Source organism: Chiloscyllium plagiosum, unplaced genomic scaffold (assembly GCF_037043375.1).
Source record: "Chiloscyllium plagiosum isolate Xiang-an unplaced genomic scaffold, Cpla_swu_hap1 HiC_scaffold_16, whole genome shotgun sequence".
NCBI lineage: Eukaryota > Metazoa > Chordata > Chondrichthyes > Orectolobiformes > Hemiscylliidae > Chiloscyllium > Chiloscyllium plagiosum.
Window position 1 is genome coordinate 9,685,910 of NW_028270154.1, and position 13,279 is coordinate 9,699,188.

Sequence of the window (13,279 nt, forward strand, 5' to 3'; positions counted from 1 at the left end):
GAATGAACTATGAATATAGAATGCAATCAACATTTTACAACTACTCAAATATTGAAAATTTTCTATTCATAAAATAATGTTACATCTGTGACTCTCAAATTCAAATCCAAGGACTTCTGGGGCCCAGAGACTTGTCAGTGGGTTGATGACACAGGACAGTCCACGCATGCTAGAAGATAAGTGGGCACCTGGCAACAGCTGGTATTGCTTGTGCTTGTCATTTTCTCTGGTGCCCTTACCCAACCCCTTCACCCAGTGTCATAAGCCCTGCTGTTGCTGGGTTGTGTATTCCCAGTGCTCCTGTTTTCTTGAGCTTCTGCAGGTCTGTGCTCCACTGTCAAAGTTAGCTAGGCCCAGTCAGAAGCAGGTACATCCACTGCACTGCTATTTGAGGTAATAGCAATATTAAAACCCTCTTCACATGCAGTACATTTGCATGAGGGACCTATACAGAATTATAACAAATTGGGGCAATGATGGCAGAAATTTATCATTACTAACTCATTTTAAAACAGGACATGTCAAAAACATTTGAATATCAATGTCTTATAACACTAGTAGAAACTGTTTCAATTTGTGAATTATATGGGATGATGTAATTGGTCAGAAATGGCTATACCTACAAGCAGAAAAGCACAGAGCAGGAATATTTACAGGAAATCCAGTTTCTTCCTGCTTGTTTGGATGTTCAAGGTGATTTGATCAGACTCCAGAACAGATTAGATTTAATTGCAGTACAGATTCACAGATGCTTTTGGTTGGCTAACACAGGGGATGATTAAATATTTTGAATCAATAAACAGAACTGCAACTTTGCCAGCATGCTTTTTTATTGATTTGGCTGGCCAACAATTTCTAGCCTCCCTCTGCCTTTGTGAAAGGCAGGGTATCCTTGTCAAACATAATTGAGATAGAACATATACTCTAGAGTAGGATATGAGTAAATTCCAAAAAATCAAATTTTTTTTCTGTTTCATATTGCGAACAGAGTGGTGACTTTCTTGTTCACCGTGCATATTGACAAGCAGTGGTTCAGGTCAATGATGTAGCATGGTATTCTGCAACACTGATCAATGTGTAGCAGAGATTCTAAGGTGAGACATTTTACATCTTTCAGAAGAGGTTAGGACTGGCAGGATCTCTTCTTGATTTCTTCTATCAGATTTACTCTTGCAACAGCAACCTGCAAAAGATAATCCAAAAACAATTATCAATTCAATTTGCAATTATAGGAGACACTTATAATACCAACCACATTCACTGTATTTACAACATTTAAAATAAAATATTGTACTTTCACCTGGCTGCTTATATTGTCTCACTTAAGCTACATTTACAAAAGGTCTGTGGATCATCACAAATTTGGTCACAAAATTATACATAAAACCTGTAAATCACAGACACCTCTGGGCCTGGCATCAGGTTGAGGGTCAAATGGGTTCTTCCTGTTCCTATTTCTTATGTTCTTATGGGAAGAAAGCAGAGTTAATATTTCGAGTTTAGTGACTCTTCATCAGAATGTCAGACTGGAAATGTTAACTCTGCTTTCTCTCTACAGATGCTGCTGAGTTTCACAGCAATGTGTTTTTTATTTCAGATCTCTAGCATCTGCAGCTCTTGGTTTTATCTTATGTCTTTACATTCCACAAAACCCTCTGTTGCATTGTATCAATATACATGCCCTGTGTTTTAAGGTGTAAAAGGATCCAATACATTGCAGGCTGTCTGCGAGTTGTAATGTGTGTCTGTTTTTGTTGAGTGCCTCTTGTACCCTGCACATTATTGGAATCTCTCAGTATGCATTTTTTTTTGCAGGAGTCCATTATTTGGGTACATTTGTTTACAAAGGTTCAAATGTATTGAAGTGTTTTGTGCACAGAAACGTAGGAAAACAGTTACCATTTTTTGCAGTAATATCTTTATTTAGCTAACCTCCTCTCTTGTAGAAACAACTCGAAGTTTGACAACCCCATCTTGGAGTTCTTGTTCTCCGATTATAGCCACCAGGGGAATTCCTGTCTCCTCACAATACTGCAGCTGGTTCAGGAGCTTTGGGTTCTTCTTGTAGGTGATTTCTGCCTGCAGAATTGCACAATACACAATTCACGACTGTAAATACTATTGAATAGATTAACAAGAGGCTGCTCAAAGTTGGCATTGTTAATAAATCTGTTGGAGTTTCATTGTAGTAATGGTGTTAGAAGAAGCATTAAAATATTGAGGTTCAAGCAGTACCTAATCATCACTGAAATGGTTTTACCCACTAGGGCTGGCAAGTTCCTAGACAAATACCAAATTCTGATCACTTACAATAGAATCCTACTCTCTGGCAGAATGCAATAGTTACAGATGGAATAAACTTGCAGTGAGCCAGAGGGAGCTGATCACCATTAGATGAAAAAAATTGTACTCTTAAATTTTATTGACCTCCTCAGCATCTTTCCCCATCCCAAAGACTGTGATCCTTATTGATAAATGTGCTGAAGGGAGTAGCTTCTCCATCAATCAAAATCCTTCATTATTTTCAAAATCTCTACTGAATCTCTCCTTAACCTATAATTCCTCCACTTAACTCATCAACCCCATCGTTGCTGCATTTGCAGCAGATCACAAACCTTAATCCCATGTTTCCAAAGCTCTGCCACCAACTTCATCCTCTCTTCCAGAAGCTTCTTTTGTGCTGTGGCAACAAGGACCTGAGTCTCTGTCGTACGAATTTTCTGATCAGAGGCCTGGCAAAACAGAACAGTAGTCAACACACTGATCAGCAAAGTAAAGGATCTCAGGATATACTGTGAACAGATTAATGATCAGTTGCAGTTTCTGAATAAGGAGTAGGTCATTTATAGCTGAGATGAGAAGGAATTTCTTCACTGAGAGGATGGTAAATTCTCTGTCCCAGAAGGCTGTGGAAACTCAGTCATTGAGTAGGTTCAAGACAGAGATGGATAGATTTCACATTACGAATGGCTGTATAGATGGGAGCAAGGTGGAAAGGGACACAAACACATTCAGTGACTGGGAAAAACCACACAATTCAACATGGGGCAGTACGAGATTATCCATTTTAATTGCAAGAAAGATTAGTGGAATATTTTCAGAATGACCATGAGATTTTCTGAAATGACATTTAAAAATGTTCCTCTCTGAAGTCCCTGCTCACAGTAAGGGTTCAGGTGAGGGAAGCAGTAAGTGAGAGTGATTGAAAATAACCCTCATGAATTGTAAAAGCACCAACACTTCTGAACAAAGGGCACTTTCACACTGGATCTCCAGATTTAGATTCAGTCTGGGTCTAAAGAGGAAATTGAAGTTCCAGGAAAAGAAAGAGGTGAAAGGGAGAGTTTATTTTTAAAGCAATTTCCTTCATCAATGTAGGAACTCCAGTGAAATTATTTCTATTTAGAGAGAATAACATTTAATATTTTTCTTTGTCTGATAATGAAGATCCTCCAGAACCCAGCTACAGTTTTAACTGAATGTCACTTGAAATGGAACCAAATAAATTTCAAAGCAGGTCACACAGAAGCAAGAATCCAGAAAGTCTGAGTAGAATTACATCCCATTGTTGATAAGTGTGAAAATTTGAACATGGTTCGTTCGTAAGGCAGAAAGAAGCAACAAAGCATAGTCTAGTTGGTGGTGAGAAAAGCCCTCTCTGTCAGATCAATCCAATATATCAGGAGTCTCTGAGTCTGTGCCCTCAAGGCTTTACAAAGGAGGCTTGAACAAATATATCGTGGTCTTTGTCAAGGTTCATCAGGTGATTGTGGAGAACAGCTTGTGGAGCACAAATATCAACTGAGCCAAAGAGCTGCCAAATCAATGTAAGAAGCTCTTTGCTAGTTTTCCAGTGCAAAGAGTTACCTGCAATCAAATGTTCAAGGCTGGCACATTTGTAGCTCCAGGACAGCAAAAACACAATGGGTGAAAGCACCAGCTAATGCCTTTCAGCCATTGCTAAGAGAGGGGCTGAAACTAAGTAAAACCCCTCAGGTTGCATATTTGACATGTGATGAGTATAATCAATATTAACTGTAATCTAAATGTACTGAGTAACAGATTATTGGAAAAAACTGATCTTATTTTCATTTTATGTAATGTAAATGGTGAATGGTACTATGTGCACTTTTTATAACATTTAATGAATAAAACATTTTTGGAAAAATAATCTTTCCTAAGGCAGAGTAATTAAAAATCTCTGATACTAACTGAGACGAGACCAGACATTTCTGGCAAAACTCAACAGGTCTTAGAAAGAAGGTAGAGTTAACATTTCGGGTCCAGTGACCCTTCTTCAGAAAGTAGGTGCTGAGGGTATTGCTGGCTCCTTGTCCTTCCCCATTTTACTTGATTTTACAAGTTTCTCGGGAGACGGTGGCATGGTGTTAACGTTACTGGACCAGTAATCTCGAGACCCTGACCAATGTTGTTCGACCATGTGTTCAAATACCACCACAGTGACTGGTGGAATTCAAAGGTAGGCTCAGTAATGGTGGCCATGAAACTATCACCAACTGTTATAAAAATCCAACTGGTTCATTAACGTCCTTTAGAGAAGCTAACTTTAGCATCCTTACTTGGCCTGGCCTACATGTGACTATAGATGCAAAGTAATGTGGTTGACTCTCAGTTGTCCACTGAAATGGGCAATTAGTGGCATTGTCAGTAATACCCACATAGCATAAACTAAACAGAAAAAAATTCTGCACAAACTGCATTGATGTGAGACTACAACCACATAGGTCTAATGGGATAAAAGGTGGCTCCTTTTATCCCATTCATAAATGGTCATTGGAGAACCCAGTTGTTTGTTTATAACAATCCAATAGCTACTTGTTAACCCTTTAACAATTGTCAGTTCTTTTTACTTCCAGATTTTAAAAAAACTACATTCAAATTCTGTTTTTTTTGGAATACAGGACTCTCAATACTAGCACCTAATTACTGCAGCACCAGTGAATAGGATAAAAATAGGTGGTCACATTTGAAAAGCTAACCAAAAGGAAACATGAAGAGTACACTGAAAAACTTAATGCCTGTTTTATCGAAAATAAATACCATAAACTAAACATCAAACTGACCAGGTATCAGGATCAAACTTTAGTGTCAATCCATTGAAATATATAGCTTCCAGACTGTGAATACATTGAAAATAACAAAGTGTCTCTGGTCTCCCAAGCAGGTACACTTTATTAGGGGGTGCAATTCAATCTAATGCATGAAATTTGATTTGAGAACAGCCACACTAAACTAAAGGAACTTGATAGAAAATGGAAGTTGCAACCCTGACTGAAAAGTGTTGCAACAGGTGTAAAGTGTCAAAGTAACGCAATGCTTCTCATCTTAAATATCCATTTTGCTGTAACTGGCACAAGGGGTCAGTTGTAGTACCTCCATTCTCTGTTCCATTATGGAGAATATTCTTTCAATCCCAATGCTGACTCCCACGCATGGCACCTTCCGATTTTTGGGATCAAACATTCCAACAAGGCCATCGTATCGCCCCCCAGCAGCTACACTGCCGACACCAACTGGTTCACAATGTTCGTTCTGTTGCATCTGGGTGTCAGCCTGATTCTGGACCAGCACAGCCTCGTAGATCACACCGGTGTAGTAGTCTAAACCTCGAGCTAAACTGAGGTCAAAGACAACCTGAAAAAGAGAATAATTATTGTCAACTCAAAATCAATATAAAATGAAATTTGCATGCATCCACAGCCACTAAAATATTTTTTGTAACAAAGATTCAAAACAAAAGTTTGAATCCTTCTTACACCATTTATCAGATCCATATTTTGTTTCGGAATGGGCTAAATAAATGCGCTAGTTTTGTATTAGTAGTAGATTAAATGCGGTTGCTATTTGCTGCTTTAGAAGCAAGAGCCTCAAAACAAGTGGTGAAGGTGTGTCGGAGAAAATACATAAGAACTTACTTAAATGTGAGACTTTTTCAGGAGATGTGCACTGAAGACTTTACATCACAGATTACCCAACAACTGTCACTTCATCCCTACACTACTGTCTAAGGACAATAGCAAATGCAAGGTGACAATGAACCTTCAAGTAAATTTCACAAGCATATAAACCGGCCTCCTTTTAATGCTTTTTATCTGACTTGTTGTAAACAAGAATTCAAACGATAAACTGTGAGTCTATGAGAATAGAAGTGGTACAAACAAGATTAGTGCTAGCAAGCCAATTCCTTCCAATGAACAATGTACAATTTCCACCTTGAGGGGAAAACTTTCTTGTTCATATATCATAGAGATGTACAGCACGGAAACAGACCCTTCGGTCCAACTCGTCCATGCCGACCAGATATCCCAACCCAATCTAGTCCCACCTGCCAGCACCCAGCCCATATCCATCCAAACCCTTCCTATTCATAAAGCCATCCAAATGCCTCTTAAATGTTGCAATTGTACCAGCCTCCACCACATCCTCTGGCAGCTCATTCCATACACGTACCACCCTCTGTGTGAAAAAGTTGCCCCTTAGGTCTCTTTTATATATTTCCCCTCTCACCCTAAATCTATGCCCTCTAGTTCTGGACTCCCTGACCCCAGGAAAAAGACTTTGCCTATTTACCCTATCCATGCCCCTCATAATTTTGTAAACATCTATAAGGTCACCCCTCAGCCTCTGACACTCCAGGGAAAACAGCCCAGCCTGTTCAGCCTCTCCCTGTAGCTCAGATCCTCCAACCCTGGCAACATCCTTGTAAATCTTTTCTGAACCCTTTCAAGTTTCACAACATCTTTCCGATAGGAAGGAGACCAGAATTGCACGCAATCCTTTAGAGTAAAGAAATTTCTCTCAAACAGATGTAAATGAAAATTCCTATATTAATTCCTATGGGTTACATTCCACAAATGACAAGGTCATCAAGGAGAACCAGGGGTGCTGACCTGAGCATTAGGTTATATTAGAGCATATAGCTGAGCTTCTTACCTTGTCTTCAATACCAAGAAATGTTAAATACTCAAAGAGCTGTTTCATGTCAGCTAGACCTTCCAAAGCCACCTTGCTTTGTGACAATTTGTCATCCTGCAGCAGCTTGTCAGCCAACTCTGTTGCACCTGGAAAAGACACAGGATTAGTTTCCCTGCTTCATGAAGGAATAAGTAACAATTGACAAAGAAAAAAAAATGACTACATTACTGATGGTTTACATCATTGAATCAAAACAGGTAACTGACTTTAAAAACTGAGGGAGACTGTGATATAGTGGTGGTGTCACTGAATGAGTAATCCCTTGGCCCAGATTAATGATTTGGGGTGGAGGTACCGGTGTTGGACTGGGGTGGACAAAGTCAGAAGTCACATGACACCAGGTTATAGTTCAATAGGTTTATTTGAAATCACAAGCTTTTGGAGCAGCACTGATTTCAAATTAACTCATTGAACCATAACCTGGTGTCATGTGACTTATGATTTAATGCTTTGGGGACACAGGTTCAAATTCCAAAACAGCTTGTGGAAAGGAAATCTGTTGACTTCATCTTTTTCACCCAGAGAGTGGCAGATGTATGGAATGAGCTGCCAGAGAAAGTGATGGAGGTTGATACAATTGCAACATTTAAAAGGCATCTGGATAAGTATATGAATTGGAAGGATTTTGAACAAAGAACAATACAGCAGAGGAATAGGCCTGCATCAACACATTTTGCCTTTCCATACTAAAACCATCCTCACTTACAAGATTCGTATTCCTCTTTTCCCTTCCTATTCATATATTCATGTGGGTGTTTCTTGAATGCTGCTATCGTGTCTGCTTCCACCACCTCCTCCGTCAAAGTGTTCCAGGCACTGACCATCCTTATGGTGAAAAAGACTTGCCTTGCCCATCTCTTTTAAACATTCCCCTCGCACCTTGAACCTGTGTCCTCTAGTAATTGACTCCCTGGGAAAAAGCCTCATTCTTTCCACCCTATCCATGCCATTCACCATCTTATAGGTTGCCCCTCAATCTCCTGCGTTCCTGTGAAAACAAATCCAGTCTATCCAACTTTCTTCACTGCTAAAATCCTCTGTACTAGGCAATATCTTGGTAAACCTTTCCTATACTCTCTCCAAAGTATCCACATCCTTCTGGTAGTGTGGTGACCAGAACTGTTTAGAGGGTTATGGGTCAAATGTTGGCAAATGGGAATCGGTTAATTTCAAATATCTGGTCGGTGTTAGAACTGAAGGGTCTGTTTACATGCTGTATAATTCTCTGACCTGGTCTGGCCTAAAGTGAGTCTGGATGCACAGCAATGTGAGTGACTCTTGACTTCCATTTCAAATGGCCTAAGACCACTCAGCTGAAGGACAATAAATGCTGCTTTGCCAGCAAAACCCATTTCCCATAAGATAAGGATAAATAAAGTTTCAGTTTAACTTTAAAATTTGTGCACAGTTAGGCTGCAAAACCACTGTGGTCTGAGCTTTGTATGTGTCTTTTACTGAAGCAGCTTTGCCTATCCGTATGGAAAAATTCCCCATCAAATCACAGTCATATTTCTTACCCCAGGAGTAAGCGTGCAAATGGGGCAGGCACATTATCTGTATTTACCAACTTTTATTTGACAATGGGGACAGTACATATTGTGCTTATTACCTACTACCTTCCTTGAACACAAGTGGAACTCTTCTCATGTTTGAGCTAACATTGCACAGAGTAGCATATATATTAAAAAAAAAGAGTCTGGTCGTTTCATTATCGGTGACACCTTGCAGCATGCCAAACAGAAACTGTATGTGCCTGAACAGCAGTGGCTATTCTTCAAAAAGTGGTTCACTGACTGTGAAGCATTCTTACACCCTAAATCCATAAATATGTGTTTGTTCCTTAATCCAAAAGAGAAAAATGCTGGAAAATCTCAGCAGGTCTGGCAGCATCTGTAAGGAGAGAAAAGAGTCAGTTGTCAAAGGGTCAGTTAGACTCGAAACGTCAGCTCTTTTCTCTCCTTACAGATGCTGCCAGATCTGCTGAGATTTTCCAGCATTTTCTCTTTTGGTTTCAGATTCCGGCATCCGCAGTAATTTGCTTTAATCCTGTGTTTGTTCCTTGTTTTTTAACAGGCTAACATTGTTTTTATTTCTGTTAACTGCTGATGGCACAAAATGCTGGAGAAATTGCAGTAGGTCTGGAAGTATCTGTGGAGAGAGACAGAGTTAACATTCCAAATAACTTTTCTTTGGATTCTTCTTCAGTAATTCCAAAGAAGAATCATATTAGATTTGAAATGTTAACTCAGTTTCTCTCTCCACAGATGCTGCTAGACCTGTTGAGTTCTTCCAACATGTCTTTACTTCAGATCTCCAACATCCACAATATTTTGCTCTTACTTTAAGCATGCACTTAGCACAAACTTATGGAGATTAAGACAGCTTTGAGGACTTCAGTTAAAAGCACTCTATATTAAACAAATAAGCATACCATTAAGCTGAACATATTCTCCAATTTTATCAGCAGTTTCTGGAGAAAGCCCCTTCTCTGCAACCATTTCATTCTTCACTTCCTCCCATGGCATCTACAAGTGAATATCAAACAGGAAATGTTTGGAACCTGGATGTAGTGACCAATGCAGGATTATTAAAGAAATAGTAAGAGAAAATAAAATAAGATACACTCATAATAAACACATTTATTTTGTACGTTATTGGCTGTCAATAAAGTGATGAATTAACATTTTAAAATAAATCAATAGAAGGCATGAAAAAAAAGACTCAAATGCTTAGCTCAGCTGAAAGAGACAAGAAGTGCAGCATCACTCAATTACATGAAAAACTTTACACAGCATCACCCAATTAACAGGTATATTATTTTTATTAAATAAACTTCATAACAGTCAGAATATAAAAATGCCAGGAATAAATGCAAGCCAGGTTTATCAAGTCTACCAGTGATTCAGTAAACTACACTCTCACTGTACTGAACTGATGGTTTAGGTCAGGGAGATTTGATCTATAATTGGTGCTGACCTAGTTGAGTTTAGAGTTAAGACATCACCCATTGAAAACAGAAAATGGGGAGGGTGTGTCATTAAATATATCCAAGACTGAGATAGACAGATTATGCAAAATGGGAGGAAAGGAGTTAAGGATCATCACATCAGCCATGGTCTCATTGGATGGTGGAGGAAATTCAATGGGCCAAATGATCTCCTAAATCTAATGGTCTTCAGCCAGCATTATGCTGGGTCCACTGTAGTTGCTGTCAACGCTTATTAAGATCACAATAAGAAACAGAGAAAGAAATCAGCCAGATTTTCCAAATGTTGAGCTCTATCCAAAATCCATTTGAGGAGCCAAAAGTGATTTATAGCACAGGAGGGGGCTAGTTGGCCCGTCAAGGTTTTGCCATACACGCAAAGGTCATTAGGTTAAAGGCAGCATCATTTTCAAAATTTAAAAACCACAAACAGTATCAAAATTTAAATCTGGATCACTTTAATCATGTTTTAAAAGGCTACTTTTAAATTCGGAGCAGAGAGATACAAAATTAAGGTGCTGCTTAGAAGATAATGCACTTCAGAAGCATTTGAAGTTTTCCTGCAATACAAGTACATCAGAAGGTCAATTCAATTTGGGAGGTTAATTTGCATTGAATTTCTCTTGCGTTACCAGGTAAACAGAAAGAAGGAAGATAAGGATCCATTTGCATCTGACAGGACATTTATCTGACCATGAAGATCAAGACAATTAAAACCAAGGGCACTTAAAGTTCCAGGATTTCATCTGAACCAGGCAGTGATAAAACATTTGATAAAGATAACAAATAAATCCCAGATGAAAAAACTTTATCTATTTCACTGCAATTAAAAATCATGGGAAAATTCCCAGCTAGGGTGGCCTAATTATCTAAATTCTTATTACTGAAGCATAAATGTATAAAAAAATAGTCATAGTTTAGGAGAATATTTCCGAACATCTGAGCCAGCCTGTGACTCTGCAGATAGCATGAAGGCAGCAATTGTGAGTTAAAGTCCAGTTCTTGGACTTGTTTTTACATTCATTCATGGGATGTGGGCATTGCTGGCTTGCCAGCATTTGTTGCCTGTATCTCGTTGCTTGAGGTGCTGGTGGTGGTGCTGCAGTTCATATGCTGTAGGTGGACCCATAATGCCATTAGGAAGGGAATTCCAGGATTTTGTCCCCAGGATCTGGTGGCCTTGTCATTTTGTGATATAAGTGGTTGTGGGTTTGGAAGAGCTGTCTAAGGATCTTCAGAGAACACCACCTCTCCTCCTTCAGTCACCCTGTCCTAGCCACAGACCTGGAGCCTTGGCCTAGCATGTGATGTCGGCTCAGAGGAGTTAGCCCAGCATCTGCTCCTTGTTTGCCAGGAGACCATAGGCTGGGGTGGAGCTGTGTCTGGCTTGACCTGGTGTCGTCACTGCCGCCTGACAACTCCTTCCTCACCCACCACTCTCCAGACCCAAAAGAAAACAAAGAAAAAAAAGGAGAAAAGAGAGAAAGAAAGCCGACAGTAGCGGATCAGCCCAACTACTCTGCCACCATCTTTAAAAATGTCAAGTTCAGTTGAGTTTCTGGTGAATAATAAGCTCAAGGATACTGTAGCAGGGGAATTCAATGATGGTAACACAATGAATGTCAAGTGCTGGTGCTAAGATTCTCTTTTATTGGAGATGGTAATTGCCTGGCATTTAACATGATGATAGTGTTACACAACATGATGGAGGTTAATATCAATGAGAAGGTGAGAGACTTCCCTTTCACAAGTGGTAGTTACTCTTACTGATATTGTCATGCATTGATGCATCTGCAGCCAGCAGATTGGTAAGGATGAAGTTAAGGAGAAAGTGAGGTCTGCAGATGCTGGAGATCAGAGCTGAAAATGTGTTGCTGGAACAGCGCAGCAGGTCAGGCAGCATCCAGGGAACAGGAGAATCGACGTTTCGGGCATAAACCCGAATCCTGAAGAAGGGCTTATGCCCGAAACCTCGATTCTCCTGTCTCAAGGATGAAGTTAAGTATGTTCTTCCCACTTGTTGGTTCCCTTACCACCTATCATAGACCTAGTCTAGCAGTTATGTCCTTTAGGATTCAACCAGCTCAATCAGTAGTGTTGCCGTTGAACTACTCCTGTTGGTGGATATTGAAATCCCTACCCAGAGTATATTTTGCACTCTTGTCAACCTCAGTGCTTCCTCCAAGTGTTGTTCAAACATGGAGGATTATTGATTCATCAGTGGAGCACGGAGAGTATTTGACAACCAGCAGCAGGTTTCCTTGCTCGCGTTTAACCAGAAGTCATGGAGTCCAGAATATATGATGAAGACTCCCAGGGTAACTCCCTCTCACTGTACGCCACTGTGCCACCACCTCTGCTGAGATATATCAAGGGATAGTGATGGTGGTGTCTGAGAGATTGTCTGTAAGGTATGATTCTGTGAGCATGACTATGTCAGGGTTTTGCTTGACCAATTGGCAAGACAGCTCTCCCAATTTTGACACTAGACCCCAGACATTGGAAACAGCTTTCTATGGTTGACAGGGCTATTTCTGCCATAGTTGTTTCCAATGCTTAACTCAATGCCAAATCATCTGTCCGATTTAATTTCCTTGTTGAGACTTCGGAGCAATTAGTACAACTGAGTGGCTTGCTTGGCCATTTCAGAGGATAGTTAAGAGTCAACTGCATTCCTGTGGGTCTGGAGTCACATGTAAGCCAGACCAAGAAAGGATGGCAGATTTTCTTCCCTGAAGGACACTAGTGAGCCAGACAATCAATAACAGTTTCATGGCCATCATAAGATTCTTAATTGCAGATAGTTTTTTATTGAATTCAAATTCCACCATTTGCCATCTCACGATTCGAACCCTGGTTTTTTTAGCTAATAATCTAGTGATAATACTGTAAGGCCATTGCCTCCCTAGTTGAGCACAAAAATCTGGACTGACAGTCCAGTTCAGTGCTGAAGGAGTGCTGTAACAGAGGTGCTGTTCTGAGTAAGCTTCATACTCATTTGGGAGAGAGCACAGCCAGAGTGACTGTGTTTTTGGGAATATGAAACACCATATGAATTTATATTTTTTATTTTTCTCTCCATTTTATTTAACAATTTAAAGGTCAGTAGTAGTCTAGTTAAGGATATTTTCTCTTCAACCTGTTCAGATGTGTTATTACATACCTCTGGAACAGATGAGACTTGAACGTCGGTCTCCTGGCTCAAAGGTAGGGACATAACAATTGTACTACAAGGGCACTAACAGTTCAGTTGAAAGGTTAATCATGGAACAGATTCAAATGTATCATCAGCCAATC

General features: G+C 39.8%; 1 protein-coding gene across 2 annotated transcripts in view; it reads right to left on the reverse strand.

Annotated features, from left to right (window-relative positions):
• Window positions 1–812: 812 nt before the first annotated feature.
• hars (histidyl-tRNA synthetase) overlaps window positions 813–13,279 on the reverse strand; it is a 35,748-nt gene continuing 23,281 nt past the window's right edge. For both annotated transcript variants that reach the window (XM_043703076.2, XM_043703075.2), the window contains 6 exons: window positions 9,428–9,521; window positions 6,955–7,082; window positions 5,395–5,655; window positions 2,616–2,732; window positions 1,933–2,079; window positions 813–1,183 (listed from right to left, as the gene is read on the reverse strand). In XM_043703076.2, coding sequence (XP_043559011.1) covers window positions 1,124–1,183; window positions 1,933–2,079; window positions 2,616–2,732; window positions 5,395–5,655; window positions 6,955–7,082; window positions 9,428–9,521 — 807 coding nt within the window. In that variant the 3' untranslated portion in view covers window positions 813–1,123. The remainder of the gene's footprint in view (window positions 1,184–1,932; window positions 2,080–2,615; window positions 2,733–5,394; window positions 5,656–6,954; window positions 7,083–9,427; window positions 9,522–13,279) is intronic.